This window comes from Cetorhinus maximus, chromosome 12 (genome assembly GCF_964194155.1).
Source record: "Cetorhinus maximus chromosome 12, sCetMax3.hap1.1, whole genome shotgun sequence".
NCBI lineage: Eukaryota > Metazoa > Chordata > Chondrichthyes > Lamniformes > Cetorhinidae > Cetorhinus > Cetorhinus maximus.
In genome coordinates, this window is record NC_135890.1 from 77,778,171 (window position 1) to 77,798,124 (window position 19,954).

The 19,954-nt window shown below is 42.3% G+C and overlaps 1 protein-coding gene across 1 annotated transcript in view; it reads left to right on the plus strand.

Moving 5' to 3' along the window:
* LOC144687612 (citron Rho-interacting kinase-like) overlaps positions 1 to 19,954 on the plus strand; it is a 215,439-nt gene that overhangs the window by 115,980 nt on the left and 79,505 nt on the right. The window contains exons 22-27 of the mRNA XM_078553958.1: positions 4,887 to 5,061; positions 6,640 to 6,837; positions 7,593 to 7,646; positions 11,555 to 11,752; positions 12,220 to 12,413; positions 13,799 to 13,934. Of these exons, the coding sequence (XP_078410084.1) occupies positions 4,887 to 5,061; positions 6,640 to 6,837; positions 7,593 to 7,646; positions 11,555 to 11,752; positions 12,220 to 12,413; positions 13,799 to 13,934 (955 nt within the window). The remainder of the gene's footprint in view (positions 1 to 4,886; positions 5,062 to 6,639; positions 6,838 to 7,592; positions 7,647 to 11,554; positions 11,753 to 12,219; positions 12,414 to 13,798; positions 13,935 to 19,954) is intronic.

Sequence of the window (19,954 nt, forward strand, 5' to 3'; positions counted from 1 at the left end):
GGTGTGATAAAGGTCATCAGCAGCCTGGACTCCTGGTCGAGGTATCTGCTAAAACCCACTGTTTGCATCAAGTTGGTAAAAAGGATTTTTGGCAAGCTTCACCAGACTGTCGTCTACCGACGCCATTGGGTGGACTTCCCCCTGCACAGCTTTATTTAGCTGCGTGAGATCCACGCAGAGCCGAAGGTGACCATTGGACTTGGGAACTGTAACCAGGCCAGAACACCACCGGATTGGTTGTGTGACCGTGAAATAACACCCCCGTGCAACATGCGGTCAATTTCCTCTTTAACGTTTGTTAGTAGAGGATGTGGTACCCTCCTGGGGGTGAACAAGTACACTGGCATGGTGTCTGGGAGCAGAGAAGTGTGATGTTAATTTTTCAGCTTACCCAGCTCTTGAAAGAGTTGCAAAAATTCCTGATGGAATGTGGTCCTGGTGTTTGGTGGAAGGATCTCATCTATTTTCTGTATGATGCCCAACTGTACACATGCAGTCCTGCTAAATAAAGAAATACTTTGGTTATGCAGGATATAGAGGGCTTCTGTCATCACCCTTTGTGGCATGGTGTAGATGTAATCTGACCCTTGACTGTTGCTGAGATGCATGGGCAAGATGTCGGTCTGACTGGGGATCCTTGTCATCGTGGGCCAAGGTGTTTGTCGTATGGCGCCAACTGTCGTCTAGATTGGTGCCACCATCACTGCTACTACATTTGAGGAATGTGCCAAGCCTGAGCTCTTGTGTAAAGGAACTGTAGGCAGACCAGGCTATTTATTTAAAACTAGTTTATTTACACAATTTACAACATATACAAGGTGGGTTACTGAGAAGGCACACCTCCTAAGAGTTGCCCATCTGCTGTACAGCGTGTCTAACACACGACAGACTGATGTCAGTGCTACATCATCATCTACCTCAGGTTAGCATATCCATTCTGTTAACCCTTTATCCTACAATAACTAAGGTAAAACATTGGGTCGGTTGCAAGGAGGTGTATTCTGTATGGCCATGCTACGCCTAATATATTACTTGATGCTGTTACTGGGTACCAAAAAAAAGAAATCAATATTCCAGCACCAGTACTCTAACAACTTGTATTTAAAAGGACCTTTAACATGAAAAAATAAAAGTCTCCAGGCAGTTCAAAAATAGTTGTAACGAAAACGGATGTCATGTCAGAAAGGAAGAGGATAAGATGGGTTTCAAGGCGGTTATTAAGTGTATAGAGAGTGGTGCAGGTGCAGAGAATTTTAGAGAAGGAGTTTCAACTATTAGGACTGCGGAGACTAAAGATTGTACCAGCAATGATTGGTTGGGGAGGATGGTAGATGACTGGTGTTAAAGGAGTGGAGTGCTTGGAAAGAAATATAGGGCTGGAGGCGATCATAGAAATAGGATAGAGCAAGGTAATTGGAAGGATTACGGGACAAAGATTTTGAATTTGAATGTGTTGAGGGAATAGGAAGCCACTGTAGGTTCATGAGACGAGAGTAGTGGGTGAATCAATGTTGTGCGGTTCAAGATACATGCAGCAGAATTTTGGGCCAGTTGAAGTTTACAGAAAATGGAGGATAGGAAACCAGCAAGGACATATTACAAGTGTCTGGAAGAGATGTAAGACCAAAAGACGTAGGAGCAGAAGTAGGCCATTCGGCGCATCGAGTTTGCTCCACCATTCAATGAGATCATGGCTGATCTGATAATCCTTAGCTCCACTTTCCTGCCTTTTCCCTATATCCTTTGATTCCCTTACTGATTAAAAATCTGTCTATCTGAGCCTTGAATATACTTAACGACCCAGCCTCCACAGCCCACTGCGGTAATTCCACAGATTGACTACCCTCTGAGAGAAGAAATTCCTCGTCATCTCTGTTTTAAATGGGCTCTCTCTTACTCTGTGATTATGCCCTCTGGTCCTAGACTCTCCCACAAGGGGAAACAACCTCTCAGCACCTGCCCTGTCAAGCCCCTAAGAATCTTATATGTTTCAATAAGGTTGTCTATCATTCTTCTAAACTCCAATGAGCACAGGCCCAATCTACTCAACCTCTCCTCATGAGAAAATCCCTTCATACCCAGGATCAACCTAGTGAACCTTCTCTAGACTGCCTCCAATGCCAGTATATCTTTCTTTAGATAAGGGGACCAAAATTGTTCACAGTATTCTAGGTGTGGTCTAACTAGTGCCTTGTATAGTTTTAGCAAGACTTCCCTATTTTTATACTCCATTCTCTTTGAAATAAAAGCCAACATTCCATTTGCCTTCCCTATTGCCTGTTGAACTTGTATGTTAGCTTTTTGGAATTCATGCACAAGGACTCCCAAATCCCTCTCTGCTGCAGCCTTCTGCAGTTTTTCTCCATTTAAATAATATTCAGCTCCTTTATTCTTCCTGCCAAAGTGCATAACCTCACATTTTCCCACATTATATTCCATCTGCCAAGTTTTTGCCCACTCACTTAACCTGTCTATATCCCTCTGTAGACTCCTGGTGTCATTCTCACCACTTTCCTTCCCACCTATTTTTGTCATCTGCAAACTTGGCGATAATACATTCACTTCCCTCAACTAAGTCATTAATATATATTGTAAATAATTGAGGCCCCAGCACTGATCCCTGTGGCACTTCACTAGTTACAGGTTGCCGTCCGAAAATTTCCCCTTATCCCAACTCTGTCTTCTATTAGTTGGCCAATCCTCTATCCGTGCTAATATACTACCCCCAACACTATGGGCTCTTATCTTATTAAGTAGCCTTATGTGTGGTGCCTTATCGAATGCCTTTTGGAAACCCAATTATATTACATTTACTGGTTCATCTTTATCTATCCTGCTTGTTACCTCCTCAAAGAATTCTAACAAACTTGTTAGGCATGATTTCCCCTTCATGAAGCCATGCTAACTCTGATTGATTAGATTATGTATTTCTAAATGCTCTGCTATTACATCCTTTATAATATAGACTCCAACATTTTCCCAGTGACAGATGTTAAGCTAACTGGCCTATAGTTACCTGTTTTTTGTCTCCCTCCCTTTTTTGGATAAGGGTGTTACATTGGCCATTCTCCAAACCTCTGGGGCTTCTCCAGAATCTAAGGATTCTTTGAAGATTACTACCAGTGCACCCACTACCTCTGTAGCTACTTCCTTTAATATCCTACAATGCAGCCCATCAAGTCCAGGGGACTTATTGGCCTTTAGCCCCATTAGTTTCCCTAGAACTTTTTCTCGAGTGATAGTTATTGTATTTATTTCCTTCCCGCCTTTTGCCCCTCGATTATTTAGTATTTTTGGAATGCTATTAGTGTCTTCCATTAAGACTGAAGCAAAGTATTTATTCAACTCCCCTGCCAATTCCTGCTTCCCCATTATTATTTCACCAGCCTCCTTCTCTAAGGGGCCTATGTTCATTTTGGCTTCTCTCTTCCTTTTTATATATTTAAAGAAGCTCTAACTGTCCATTTTTTAATATTACTTGCTAGTTTACCCTCAAAGTTTATTTTCTCCCTCATTATTTTTTTGGTAATCTTTTATTGGTTTTTTAAAACTTTCCCAATCCTCTGGCTTACCCGCTAATCCTTGCCACATTGTATACTTTTCTTTCAATTTGATACTGACTTTAACTTTGTTTCTCCCATGTTCTTGGAAGGCCTCTGAGCAACTTGAATAGCTCCCTGTATCACGGTGCTGTGGTCAGTTCGCTCACCCTCCCTGCAGTCCCCGCTCTCATCCACACAGCTTTCAAGGACCTTGTAACTGTTGGACAATTGCAAGGGACAATGTGCAATGGTGTTTCTTGTCACTCAACTTGATGAACACAAAATTCACTAAAAAAAAATAAAAATTTAGCCAAATGTACCAAATATTTTTTGGTAGGTTTAGTGTCAGCTATGACTCATTTGGTAGCACTCTCACCTCAGTCAGAAGATTGTGTGTTCAAGTCCCACTCCAGGACTTGTGCACAAAATTCAAGGTTGGCAGTCGAGTGCAGTACTGAGGGAATGCTGCACTCTCAGAGGTGCCATCTTTCGGACGGGACATTAAACTGACTCCGTGGGCTAGATTATAGGCAGCCCATTGGGGCGGGAACTTTGGTGGTCAGATCCAGACCCACTTAATTTGAGAGGCCCTGCTTCAGTCTCCTGGCGGTGGGAGAATCTCTCCTGATTAATTTGGAGGGCAGATGGCGCTGATGTGGGATTCCTGGTCGCTGCTGGGGTGTCAATTTGACTCATTAATGAGCCAATTGACACCCATTATCCCTGAGCCCTGCAATTTAGTAGAGGCTCGGAGATTAAATGGTGGCCACATGTTTCTCCGATGTTCTTGGGGCAGGAGGTGTCAGCATGGATGATGCATGCTCACAAAAAAAACCAAAAGAGGCAAAGGCAAGAGAAGAATTCCAGGCTCAATCCCCCATAGGCTGCCCTAGAAATAAAGGACAAAAGGTGCTCTTAAGGGATGCAGGAAAAACAATGAAAATAAGGGATGATCCCTTGAAATACAGGACAGTAGGTCACCCTGGGTGGGTGAAATCCTCGTCGGCCGTACAATATCGCAACCCCTGTCTTCCCTCTCAAGTAGATGTAAAAGATCCCATGGTGCTATTTTAAAGAAGAACAGGGGAGTTATCCAGGATGTCCTTGCTAATATTTATCCCTCAAGCAACATCACAAAAACAGATTATCTGGTCAATAACGCATTGCTATTTATGGGAGCTTACTTACATGGATTTGCTGCTGCATTTCCAAAATTGCAACAGTGCCTACACCTCAAAAGTATTTATTTGCTCTCTTCGTCTACCACTGTTCTTTGGCCTGACTAGCTGCCTTATGCAACCATTGAGCATATTTGTAATTGTAACTGTCTAAATTTCATGGCAGGAAGGCACAGGAAGAGATGATTGCAGAACTCAGGCAGCAGAAGTTTTACTTGGAGACTCAGGCAGGGAAGCTGGATGCTCACAACCAGAAACTAGAGGAACAAATGGATAAAATCAACCAGGATGAACAAAGCAGCAAAAACAAACTGCTGGAGGTCGAGACCAAGCTCAGGGAGGTGAGGACACACAAATGATGATAATATGGAAATAGATGGTAAAACTTGTGTATCTGGCCTGCACATCCAAGCAAACAATCAATGTTAATGGTGTGAAATTCAGAATTGAGTTGATGAGTGGCAAGTAACATTCACACCACACAAGCGCCAGACAATAACCATCTCCAACAAGAGAGAATCTAACACCTCCCCTTGACATTCAACAGCATTACCGCAGCTGAATCGTTCCACCATCAACATCCTGGCAATTACCATTGACCTGAAACTTAACTAGATCAACCAAATAAACACTGGCTACAAGAGTAGGTTAGAGGCTGGAAATACTATGGCAAGTAACTCACTCCTGTCTCCCCAAAGCCTGTTCACCATACACAAGGCACAAGTCAGGAGTGTGATAGAATACTCGCCAACAACACTTAAGAAGCTTGACACGACCCAGGACAAACCAGCCTGCTTGATTGGCAACCCACCACCACCTTAAACATTCACTTCCACCACCGATGCACAGAAGCAGCAGTGTGTACCATCTACAAGATACACTGCAGCAACTCGGCAAGCCTCCCTCAAAACCTGTGATTTCTACCACCTAGAAGGACAAAGGTAACAGGTGCATGGGAATATCACTACCTTTAAGTTCCCCTCCAAGTCACACACCATCCTGACTTGGAACTATATCGCCGCTCCTTCACTATCACTGGGTCAAAACCCTGGAACTCCCTTACTAACAGCATTGCAGGTGTACCTATAGTAGATGGACTGCAACGGTTCATGAAGGCAGCTCACCGCCACCACCTCGAGCAATTGGGATGGGAAACAAATGCTGGCCTTGCCAGCGTCACTTACATCCTGTGAAAGAATAAAAAAAGTTAACAGATGTGTGCTATTTGATTAGTAATGGCGATAATGGTTTTGTAAGCTGATATTTTTACAGGTGTAAACTCACCAATCATAAAAAGCACTGGGATTCTGATTTTGGTATCTAATCAGCTTTAACCAATAAAGGCCCCTCAAAGAAAGGAGAAACTGTGTAAAACTTGAAATTTACAACAACAACCTGTATTTATATAGAGCTCTAATGTGATTAGAAAGCCTTAAGTGCTACACAGGTGTGCTTTAAAGCAAAATTTGACTCCAAGCCACATGAGATATTAGGGAAAATAACCAAAAGCATGGTCAAAGAGGTAAACTTTAAGGAATGTCTTAAAGGAGGGAAGAGAGGTAGGACGGTTTAAGGAGGGAATTCCAGAGCTTGGGGCCTTGGCAGCTGAAGGCATGGGCACCAATGGGATGTTCAAGAGGCTAGAATTAGAGGTGCACAGATATGAGTTATGGGGCTGAAGGAGGTTGGTGATAGGGAGGGGTCAGGCAATGGAGAGATTTGAAAACAAGGATAAGAATTTTTAAATTGTCGCATTGCTTAAATGGGAGCCAAATTTAGGATATAAGATGCCATCTGGTAATGATATAAATATATCAATTCAATTTGTTTTTTTAACAGTAACATTGTAAAATTAGTACAGATTGCTGCAATCATTGCTGGTTGCTCTATAGGAATCTTACTTTTGTGCTATTCCACAGGTCAGCTTGGAACATGAGCAGCAGAAATTGGAGCTGAAGAAACAGGGCAATGAATTGCAGTTGGCTTTGCAGGAAAAGGAGGCTCAGATTAGGAGTCTGCAAAATACAAAAACTGCCCTGGAGAACCAGCTGCAAATGGCCAAGGCAGAGCTGGAGGAGACCACTGCTGAGGCAGAGGAAGAGATCCAATCTCTGAGGGTCAGTACCATCATCATGCCCAGTCTAAGTGTAGGGCTGATACCACCTGTTTATTTTTAGAAGACTCTTTGGATGATGTTGTTAGAGATTTTTGGAAAGCTGCATAGTGGGAGGATAAGTGTAATTTTTTGTCATTTGTGACGTAACCAAGGAAACGATCAGTTTCTGAGCGAGCTCTTTACAGAACGCTGTGGACACGACAGAATTATGAAGTGCGTTTTAACCAGAGATGCCTTTGCCAGTGTGCAATATCTGAATCTATCCTTGACATTTGAGGGAGATTTTGATTGAGATCCATGCATTGTCTCATGTAACAGTCAACCTTTTGTTACCTCTGTTTTATGCTTTGTGATAGTGTGAATACCGTCCACAAACCACTACCTCCAATTATTTAGTCATGGAGTGCCACAGCCTGTTATCACCTCAGAGGAAATGCGACACAAAATGTCTGCTTCCATTTGCAATAGTCGATGCATAAACATAGGTGATGACAGGTAGCCAAGAAGTGTATTAAGCCTCAATTTAACATGTATATAGGCCAGGATTTTATGGCCCCTCCTGCCCGGCGGGATATTGCGTTCCAGCCGAACTGGATGGAGATTTAAATGGCTCGCTGCATCCGCCGGGGGGAGATGCGCCGTGGCGGGGCTGTAAAATCCTGGCCTTGCAGTGTGAGTAATCAGTAGAATACATTGTTTATTATACAGTGAAGCTACTCAGCAGAACCTTGTGATATTTTGCTTCTTTTTCCTCAGGCACACCGTGATGAAATTCACAACAAGTTTGAAGCCCTTCGAGAGAGTTGCACAGTATGTACGGAGCACTTGAAACAGTTCACTCTGATTGCACGCACAAGTGTTAACAGCATTTTAATTGTGTTTTTGCTGAATTGTTGGACAGATCAAGAAATCTGATTGTCCTAACAAATGAAGTGTATAATGATACCTAACTATGTGATTTAACCCAAATGCAGCTGCCTTTTATAAAGTTCTTTTTATTCTTTCACAGGATGTGGGCATCACTGGCTAGGCCAGCATTTATTGCCCACCTCTAATTACCCTTGAGAAGGTAGTGGTGAGTTGCCTTCTTGAACCGCTGCAGCCCATATGGTGTAGGTACACCCACAGTGCTGTTAGGGAGGGAGTTCCAGGATTTTGACCCGGCGCCGCTGAAGGAATGGCGATATAATTCCAAGTCGGGATGGTGTATGACTTGGAAGGGAGCTTGAGGGGGTGGTGTCCCCATGCATCTGCTGTCCTTGGCCTTCTAGGTGGTCGAGGTTACAGATTTGAAAGGTGGCTGAAGGAGCCTTGGTGAGTTGCTGCAGTGCACCTTGTAGATGGTGCACACTGCTGCCACTGTGCACCGGTGGTGGAGGGAAAGGATGTTGAAGGTGGAGAATGGGGTGCCAGTCACGTGGGCTGTTTTGTCCTGAATGTCTAGCTTCTTGAGTATTGTTGGAGCTGCATTCATCCAGGCAAGTGGAGAGAATTCTATCACACTCCTGACTTGTGCCTTGTAGGTGGTGAACAGCCTTTGGAGAGTCAGGACATGAGTTACTCTCCACAGAATTCCTAGCCTCTGACCTGCTCTTGGAGCCACAGTATTTATATGGCTGGTACTGTTCTGTTTCTGGTCAGTGGTAACCCCTAGGATGTTGATAGTGAAGGATTCTGTGATGGTAATGTCATTGAATGTCAGTGGGAGATGTTTGGATTCTCTCTTGTTGGATATGGTCATTGCCTAGCACTTCAGTAGCATGAATGTTACTTGCCACTTATCAGCCCAAGCCTGAATATTGTCCAGGTCTTGCTACATATGGGTATGGACAGCTTCAGTACCTGATGAGCCGCGGGTGGTGCTGAACATGGTGCAATCATCAGCAAACATTCTCACTTCTGACCTTATGATGGAGAGAAGGTCATTGATGAAGCAGCTGAAGATGGTTGGGCCTAGGACATTACCCTGAGGAACTCCTGTAGTGATGTCCTGGGACTGCGATGATTGACCTCCAACAACCACCACCATCTTTCTTTGCCTTAGGCATGACTCCAACCAGTGAAGAGCTTTCTCCCTAATTCTCATTGACTTCAGTTTTTCTGGGGCTCCTTGATACCACATTCGGTCAAGTGCCACCTTGATGTCAAAGACAATCACCCTCATCTCATCTCTTGGGTTCAGCTCTTTTTTGTCCATATTTGGACTAAGGCTGTAATGAGGTCAGGAGCTGAGTGGCCCTGGCAGAACCCAAACTGAGTGTCAGTGAGCAGGTTATTGTTGAGTAAGTGTCACTTGATAGCACTGTCGACGACCTCTTCCAACACTTTGCTGATGATCGAGAATAGACTGATGGGACGGCAATTGGGTGGTCTGAATTGGTCCTGCTTTTTATAGAGTGAACCCTTTCATCACTCCAAACAGCTGTTTTAGTCCATTGGAGCCTATTTTTTGGCTACTCAGCTTGTTTCAAATGGGAAACTGTCAGCATAGAGGAGTTTTGGCTTAGACTTGATTGAGTTCCAGAGGTAGAAGTGTAAGCGTGATAAATCATTGCACAACATAGTTCCCAAAGTTACATTTGGGGCCTTTTCTCACAAGAGTTTAGACTGTGTGTGTATGTATTTAAGCTTACCGCCCCAGCTGAGATCCAACACTCACTGACTTTGAGATTATCTTGACTAGCCTCAACACCAAATTGATCTTCTGGTAATGTGACCAGGATATCTAACAGGAATAAACCTTCCTGATTTATTTCATCTCCTTGGATCAGGCAGTGCTGCTGCAGGATTCATCTCCTTACTTCAATAATCTTTGAGATTGTCACAAGATCAGACCTGCTTTTAGATTTACTATTGAACAAATGTGCAAGTGAATAATAAGAATATAACGCGTATTTTTACAGAAGGTGTACTAGGACTTCGAAAGGAAAATAAAAGGTCACAGTGCATGTTCTAAATTACTTTGGAAACAACATTTGAGTTACATAGTGATCCATTTTTTTCTCTCCACCAAAGAGACTGCATTCTCTTAATTGATTTTCCTCTCATCCCAACTCGTGTATATTTCCTCACCTGTCCTGAGTTTGAAGATGCATCACTAAACTGATCACACCAGTCTGTATTTTTATGAATGTGGTGTTGCTTGGCTCCCTCCTTCAAGTCTACAATTTGAAAACCATTTCTAAAAGGTATTTGTATTTATTTAGCTGGGAGGTGTAGATTTTATATAAGGCATACTTTTAACTCTCTGTACTGTGACTGGATTTAAAGGAACAACCCACCAAGCTGAAACTAGAGAAAAAAATTGTCACACTGCATCTAAGTATTTTCAAGTTTATTTGCGAACCTGCTGTGTGCTGTTCTGTGTATCATCCACACATGAAATAGAAATGTAAATATTTTAATTTAATAAAGCTGAATGTGCTCTGAGCTGTAAATTGGTCGGCATGAATTTAGCCTGGCTTTAACCACTAGAGTTGGAAATGTATAGTGACTGGTCAGTGTTAAGGTGGATGGATACTCTTGATGCAGTGATGAACTTCGTTAATTCTCGTACGGGACTCTAAATGAGGGTACACAATCTTAGTGGAGAAAAAGATGACTTTAGGAAGCTACAATATCCCTAGCATCACGGTTGAGTGGTGTTTGATTGTTTTGACTGCTAACTGAAATAATGATGAGAAGGGAGGGAACAGGGCAACAGTTTTTGGGTTGGGGAAACCTGGAAGAATGCCACCAGGACCTTATTTCCATTTCTGAAATCTGTTTCCCAGCCAGATTGCGACGCTGGCAATTGAGTGGGTAGGTCTTCGGCACCAGGCCGCAGCTGCAGAAAGGAGGGAGGGAGAGATGGGGGCTGGAGAGACTGGGGGAGGAGGGAAAGAAGTTTGTGGAAGGGGCTAGAAAGATCAGGAGCGGGGGAAGAGATGATCTTGGAAGTCTCTGGAAGACATTTGTGGTTTGCGGGAGGAGATCATAGGCTGTGAAGGACATCAGAAAGGCATTTCAACCTTGCAGGGTTGTTGAGGGATGTTGTGTCTGATTGCTGGAGAGTTATAAGGTTTGCTTTGGGGGGCAGGGGGAACACTCCTCTTCCTAAATGAGCCATATGCCTCCTGGGAATGCGTGGGTCGCCTGCACCCCACCACACATTTATTACACTGGAAGTGGGTGGGTTCAAGGTTTTTGAAGGGGTGTCCCTGGGGTCTGTGTCTCCCAGCAGTGATCAGGCCATATGTATATATCTTCAAAAAGGAAGTTTTGGGTAGTAAGGGAACAGTCTCTGTAAAGTGTTTAAAGCCAATTTCTGGGCTTTGATGTGTGACTTCTTGGGGTGCTGGGATTTGAGGCTGACCCAGTGGTACGTAGAGGAGATTTGTGTTCAATAAAAGGGAATGGAGGGGAGGCAGGTCAATAATAATTTACTTAATGGACAGTGGCTAAAATTGTTTACTTAATCGAACTGACTAAAATTGTAATTTAGAATGACATGAGAGAATAGAGTATATTTGGTGAATTAAGTATTGGCATTAGGATGTTTATTTAATAAAATGATCTAGAGCTCAGAGATTTTATTTGAATGCATTGAATACCTAAATACCTTGCAGTACTTGTCAGGTTGTGTGTGTATAGTTGTGCTGGGAGCATGTCTTTTAAGTAGTGCGTGCATGCAGACAAAAGATTGGCCTGTTTATGTGATCCTGTTGTTTCTGGGACAGGTTATCTCTGATCTGGAGGAACAGTTAAACCAGCTGAGCCAGGAAAACGCCGAGCTGAACAGCCAGAACTACTACCTGACCAAACAGATAGAAGAGTTGTCATGCGTTGGAGATGAACGAGCCCAGCTCCGGCAGGAAATGGGCAGGATGCGCCAGGAGCTATCTGATCAAGAACTTCAACTCAGTAACCAAAAACAGGTTAGCGCACACCTACTGTCAGTGATTAATTAATCTCAACATTCTCATCAAATCTAGCTATTCGTCATGCCTATTGATATATTTTTAAAAAACATATAAAGACACACAGGTATTGGAAATAATTAACATATTTGCTTTGAACCATCAGAGCCAGAGTTCTTCCGTGCAGTTGTTTAGGAGACCTTGGCACTGATTCAAAGCAATTGGAGAATGTTGAGGTTGACCAATTTGTCAGTCCCACATCAATCAGTCTAGTAATGTGTTAAGGTAGACAGTCTGAACGTCAACTAACACTAAAATCAGAACTAAAACAACAGAGTAGATTTTAGTAGATGATATTGTAAATTTATGGGTTAATAAACATTTTATACATCTTGAGTGCTGGGAGAAACCTTGGCGTTTTCTGCTCCATTATATCTGACATATTCCTTCATTTGAATATACCTTTTATTCCATTTCTCTTTCAGACAATAGAGACACTAAAGACGACCTGCTCAATGTTGGAGGAGCAGGTAATGGACTTGGAGACATTGAATGATGAACTCCTTGAGAAAGAACGACAATGGGAAACCTGGAAGGCAGAGTTTGAAGAAGAAAAAACGCAACTTGAGCGACGCATCCAAGAAATGAAGAGGCTACTGGATATGGAAAAGCAGAGCAGGTATTGTAACGTAAGAGAAAATGCTGAGTAATGGATAATCACTGTACAGTGGAATATTGAGTGAGTATTGGTATTAAAGTAGGAATATTAATCTGTTAACAGTGTACCAGGGGATCAGGACTATACTGATCAGATGCTAGAAAGCCCATTTGCTACCAGAACCATTTTAAATTAAAGTGCAGGTAACTGTCTTCCAGTCATTTGGCGGAATTTTACGCAGTGGGATTTTACAGTCCTGCCAAAGTCAATGGAATCGAGACTGGCTCGCTGCATTTTACGGTCCTGTTCCCGCTGCAGCGGGGCCATGAAATTCCAGCCATAGGGTATTTGTGTAGAGAGTGACAAATAGAGCAACATATTTGAGAATTGAAACTGATGATGAGGGCAGTGGGTGGTGGGGCGGGAAGAAATCCTGTTTCCCTGATGTGGCATCACAAACACGATGTGAATTGTCAAGGCAACTTTCTTCAACCCCTAAACTGCAGAAGTCATTTAAATTCACTATTTTCAATCTAAGTTCTGTTTGCACTGTTATAAATAGAACATGTCATGGCCAGTCGTGATTCATGAATAAATCCCTGCTTGTGAGTTATCCAGTCTTCTATTGTGTAGGTATTTCATAAAAGTCACGGTTGTCATGATGGCTACTACTGATTATAAAAATGCTCTAACACAGCTTTTGGAACTGAATGTCTAAATTATTAAAATCCGTTTATCCTTCTGTCTCAAGTCCTATTTAAACAGCTGAACTTCCTTTCATTTTTAAAAAGGAACAAAGTATTTCTTGATATCTGAGATTTTTGCTTTACAAATTTAATCTGCCCTCAGAATGAATGTACATGCATTTGTGTACTTGCTCAATGTATTGTGAAATTTCTTGTTGCCTCTTGTGTTACCTAGAAATGGACAAATTATGCATTGTAACTGGTCTTGCAAAAGGCAGTGATTCCAAGCATTTCCTTCTGTTGTTTTTAGAGCTTGATGTCTTCTAGTGGTCTGTGGCACAGCAATTACATTTACTAGTTGCCCAATTAAGAAAGTTTTAGACAGTTAGAGATCAGCGCACACACCAACTCTTATGGACCTCACTTACTAATAAACCATTACCAGGAAATGTAAATCAACAAACCTGAAGAGACTACATGTAGCGCAGGTTTTTGTTTTTTAGTTGTTGCTGCCAGGATATACACTGTACCCGGTCAGCTGTCATGATCTCTGCCTTGTCGATGTCACTAATTCATTAATTCTCCCAGTTCATTGCTGAGGATATGTTTCCACCGCCTGTGCAGTCTTGTCATTACATGGATATTGATCCAAAATGGATGTGTGAAAATGGCTGTAGTCTTATGGTTTTTTTTCTGGTTTACCTTCCTTTAATTTCACAGAATGCGCGCAGACCAGCGTGGCAATGAGTCCCGTCAGGCTGTGGAACTAGCTGTGAAGGAGCACAAGGCTGAGATCCTGACCTTACAACATTCTTTGAAAGAGCAGAAACTGAAGGCGGAAAGCCTTTCTGATACGGTTAGTTTCTGCCTGAAAGCTACACCTGTGTTTACTTTAGAACTTTGATAGGGTCGCTACTGTAGAGGCAGTGTAACACACTTGTTAATGTCTGAATGCAAGATCAAACTGCTCAGAAAAGCAATTAAATTTGACTAGATGACAACATGGTGGTTATGAGATAGCATCAAATATATGAAAATTAAACTCTTGTCAGCAGGAGTGCTGATCATATGCATTCTTTCTACTTTGTAATTATATTTGTGGCAGTGTTTCTGTAAGAGACTTTGCACAAACTGTCGGCTTTTCAGATAACAGGTTGCTGATTGTGGTTTATTCAATACTCTTGACATTTCAAGGCAAAACCAAATCATGGAAGGACATATTGTTCAGAGGATGAGTTTTACAGTGGAAGAACTATTTTTTTTAAGAAGATAAACCTGGGTGAAAGATCAATGCCCACAATACAAGTTAAAAGAGTAGAGGAAAATATTAGGTAATTCAAGAATTGGTGGTTAAGTGACAGCGAGCTTGTGCTGTTCAAAGTGTGTGATTGGAAGAAAAGACAAAGGTAAACAGCTTTACAGTTTGGAAGCCATGGAGAAATGAAGAGTTGAGAGGGGAAATAACTGTTGGCGAGACTTGGCAGAGGAAGAAACAAGATTTTTATTGCATTACGAACGTTCAGGAAGTTGTGAGCATTGGGCGTGTTGTCTGATGGAAGTAAAGTATAATCATCAGCAGAAAAATGTATAGGATTGGATGTTCAGTAAAGGAAATTATTGATCTGAAGCAGACTTTGTGTAGGCAAGAAGTCTGAGCTTGGGAAAGTCTGATTATGGGAAATGATACACGGGTAATGTTAGAGAAGAGGCCAGATAGCCATGAACATAGCTTTCGTAGAAGGATATAACCTTTGTTTTAAAGCATCATATGGACCTGAACGAATTTTGGCTTTGGAAACGTCCACAGTAATGGCCAGTGATTAACCAAACTGAAACCAGAGTGTGGGTTTCATCACATAAACATTAAAAGAGCTTCCTATACCAGAAACAACAACCTATGGATGGGGATGGGAGCAGCTTCCACTATATTTTGTGTCTTTATCCAGACAACAGCTGACCCGCTGGCTACTCAAGTGCCCCCTCTTCTGATATTAGTTGATAGGATCTAAGCTCTAGGTAGCACCATGCGCATTCCACATGGACTGTAGCATTGTTTAGGCCAGCGTCAGAAATTTGGTGATTTAGGAGACCTGTAGAGTTGCAATTTAAAATTAATCAAGAATTATAGCTTTCTTCATTATTCTACTCCCCTCACCTATGGTTTGTTTCTTCACTGGAAATTGCCAACTACATGTTACTAATAGGCGAGAGGCTGATTTATTTCCTCTGCTATCTTTTGAAAGACAGTATCCTTACACACCCTCTGCAAAAAAAGGGTGTTTGGCTGTAACATGTGTTTGCCCATTATTCCCTAGTTCTCTCGTAATTTGCGTTATAAGCATTGCAATTTCATCTCGCAATAGAAAATCATGTCCTGGGTACTGCCAGGGGTAAGGGAAGAAATGTAATGTGTATGTGTGTGTTCGTGTAAGCATGCTGGCCTGATGTATAGGAAAAGATTCTGGAAGTTGCCAAACTATCTCATATGTAGTATTTTTTTTTGTGGAACATTGCACATTGTCATGAAAAGCAATTACATCCACAAATTACTTGCAGGCATTTTGAACTTTTTAAGAAAGACTTGTGTGTTTTTAAAGAAATACAACTGAGGACACTGAAAAGATGGCTGATTAATGTAAAGTGACCACTTTCTGGAAAATTGCTATGTGGATCATACTGACAGACCTGCCCTGAGAGAACATGGAATGTCACACCTGAAAAGGTGTCATGGCCTTCTTCAAGCAGAGACAATTAAAGGGGGATAGGAAAGATGCAAAACACTGAACTTTAATCTCCTGTGGTTTGGAGACAAAAGACTGATTTGCCATCTCAGCAGTCACCCAAAAATCCATCCCTTGTTGATTTATATCTCAATGGGCTGAATCTTCCGGTTGGCGTGCGGTGCCGGGCCCGACATGCCGACGTGTAAAATGATGCACGATGATGTTGGGCGTGCATCCCAATGTCATTGCGCGGCATCGCGATGTTTCGTTTGGTGGACGCACGCCGGAGTCGGCTGCGCGCCAGCCAAAATGTCAATGCCCTATTAAGGCCATTAAGAAAGTAATTAAACTAGTTAAGAATGCTGCCCGTGCAACCTTAAGGTTGGCGGGCAGCCGAAAAGCCAAAGCGGCCTTCGCATTTTTCAGGAAACTTCATCCACGGGCGGGATGAGGTTTCCTGAAGCTTTTATAAAACCAATAAATTAATTTTCCCACCTTTACAAACATGTCCCAACTCATGTGACACTGTCACATGAGGGGACATGTTTAAATAAATGTTCACATCATTTATTAAACTCTTTTATTATCTATTCAATCTCCCCGAGGCAGCTCCGTGCCTCAGAGATTGCTGCACTTTTTCGCGTGCATGCGTGGAAGAGCGCAGGCCCCAACTCTCCCTCCTCCCCCCGTCCGCACAGGTAGTGCTGGGCCACGCGTTATGCTGGGCAGGCCTTAATTGGCCTGCCCGCGTAAAATTGCGGCGCACAACCGATCGTGGGCGGCGATCGACTCCGCGCCCAGCCCACCTGCCATAGGAAAAATCCAGGCCAATGTGTAAATAGTTCTGAGATGGATGGAAGATGACTATTTCTCCTCAGAAAAGATGGTTAAAAAGCTAGCTGCAGAGAAGTGCAGTGTGTGCTGAGAGTGACAGCACAAGAAGACCGACTAGTCGTCTCTGCAGTTGCAGGCAAAGTCTCTCTCTCTTGCTGGGAGCAAGGCTCAGCAGAAGCCACAATCAAAATGGAAATAGGACAGCCTCTTCAGCTAACCTGCAGAACCAAGTGTCTCCAAACCAACTGCAAAACGCCCAAAGTCAGCTCTACCGGAATTACCCAACACAACGGCTGCAATGTACTGCCATCAACGCCTCATGGACTCGTATATGTTTTTCAACTTTTATTTGGACTATTCTCATTTCTGATATGTATGAATGTTTGTCACGGTTTTATTATTTTTCTTGGTTTTTAGTAACTAATAAACTTGCTCTTTCTTTGACTCAAGAAAGCCTGGTTAAATTGGCATTTTCTTTGAAAAAAAGTGCATTTTGACTGGGAAACGGTATCCATGGGGGAATGGATCCCTTCTGAGTTAACCTTGTTGCAACCAACTGAGGGGGTTGAATAAAGAAAGGGAGTTGGTTCATTTCTCCTTACCTGGGAGGATAACAAAATTGGGGTCCCATTTGGGAAGTTAACAAATTAGGAGGCCTCGTCTGGGGACTGGTGGGAACAACATTGATACTACTTAGAGCTTAGATCCTATCAACCAATATTAGAGAAGGCGGCATTTGAGTAGCCAGTGAGCCAGTTGTCTGGATAAAGACACAAAATATAGTAGAAGCTGCTCCCATCCCCATCCATAGGTGGTTGTTTCTGATATAAAAAGCTCTTTTAATAGCTATATGATGAAACCCACACTCTGGTTTCAGTTTGGTTAATCACTGGCCATTGCCTTCGACATTTCCAAAGCCAAAATTCGTTCAAGTCCATATGATGCTTTAAAACAAAGCCATGTTCGTGGCTACCTGACTCTGCTATACAGAGGTGCTGTTCCATAGCATGATGCAAGATGTCATACTGCTGAGGAAAACAAGATTTTACAGTTGAATAAATTAATCTGTCAAGTCCGAGAACTGAAGCATCACCCGGTTCTGACTCACTGCATTAGTGTGTTACATTACACATTTGTAAAAATGACTCTCAGAAATTCAAGCACTTAAGAAATTGAAAACAGCCTGCACTGCGATTTCATGCATTTTCATATATTAAGGTCCGTTCAGCTTCCTGAAAAGGCTTTGAGCTTTAAGTAAATTGTAGATTTTATTTTAACACCATTTTAACTTAAAAGTATTTTATTTTTAAGAAGTGATTGTAATCTCATAACCTTATGTTCCATTTGGTTTGAGACCTCTGAATTTAGTTCTAATTCGTCTTGCATACCCTCCCCAGTTGTTTTTTTTAACATATTTTAATGTATTTTTCTGATGATTAAAGTTGCACACTGCGCTTGTATTGGTACAAATCATTTTAGTTTCTCTGGCTTTAATGTATAGTACTTAGGACCACTGAAAGAACTTCTGCTGCACTCTTCACTTGTCAGGCAATCTGCAAATGCAACATTTAACATTGGGAACAAAACATAATTCTGCACATAATAACAATGTAAAGTAATAAAATATAAAAATGCGATTAGTAAGGAAATTGAACAATCCAGCAGAGTGCTTTTTGAAAGTCAGATTAATTGTTAGAAATTTGAACAAAGTTAGATTTATGTGATCTACCATCAAATGGCTTATGATATTGAGTGGCATTGCTGCTGAATTGACACCATCTTCAGGAGTCCGTTTTTGAGAATAAACAGCATAAATACATTAGCTCTCTGTTCTGGAAATGTAGGCATAGCAGGTAGAGATATCAGATGTCATCATTAACACTTGCATAGAATTACATAGCCTGTTTCTGTGCTGTGTTCAATTTGGCCCAAATGGCCTATACCAGTGTTTATGCTCCACGCCAGCAGTTTGCTATTAGAGTAAGTATAGTAAATGTAGTGTAATCTATATTGCTCAATTATTGAGAATGAAGATTAGAATTCAGCTTTCCATTATAGTTTCCCATCCGTTGTCATTGGCTGGGTGATCACAGGATGTCATCCCATACAATTGAATTACATTTTTTATGTAGTAAGTTTCATTGAATCATGGAATGCATCACAGAATAGTTACCATGCAGAAACGGGCCATTTGTCCCGTCATGTTTGCGCTGGCTCTCCGAAGGAGTAATTCACCTAGTGCTACTACCTGGGCCTTTTCCGTTGCCCATTGCAGCATAACAATATCTTGCATAACTAACTACTTTTTGGATACTATGAAAATTGTATCTGGGTAAATAAAAGCAGGAAGTTGCATTAATTGGTCAGCTAAGAGTTGGGCCCATTCAAGCACCCAGTTATATAAGGCACTGTCATTAATTTATTATGTACAAGTACTGATCCATAACTTATGGAAAAAATCCAAGAATGCCTTGTTTCATTAAAGATGCTTCAGATTACAATGCAGGAAAGCGATGTATGTACAAAGCAACAGGAACAAAAAGAAGCTAATGCCTTCAAGAATTCAAATACATTAATAATGTTACTTAATACATATGCAATTATTTATAAAATGTTATCTCAAAGAGAAACAAACATCTAGCAGGATAACAAAATCATAAATATAAACTTCCTCTCTTTATTAAAAGAGACACTTTGGCCTGGATTTTCACTCCTGGGTCGAGAGCACAGAGATGGGGCATTTCCTGGCTCCGCCATCTCGACCTGGGTAAAAGAGGCCCATAAAGTTAGATTTTCATTCTGAGGTGGCAGGGTCCTCTGGGAGTCAGGCCCACCACCCCTGGAACGACTGCAGAGGCTGCCAGGTGCGGAGCTGGGATGGGCAGAAGGCCTGTCTAGGTGCACCAACACTTTGTTTTGTTCATTTTAAAAAATAAATCCAACAAAAAAACAGCCCTCATTTCTCCCCCTCCCTCCACACACTCCCCATGCCCTTTCTATGTCATACCCCATGCCACTCTGTCCCTCCACCTACCCCCTATGGCCCCTCATACCTCCTATGCCACCTTATGCCCCTCTACTCACCCCCAATGGCCCCACATTTCCCCAATGCCTCCCCATGTACCTCCACCCACTCCTTATGGGCTCTCATATCTCCTATGCCGATCCATGCCCCCCACTCGTCCCCATGGCTCTTTATAGCTCATATGCCAACTTAGTGCCAGCCCATGCCCTCCCACCTCCCATCCTTTTCTTTTACCTCCTCCATGCCAACTCACCTAGTATCAGCAATGGACAAATCTCAGGAGCCATGCTTACA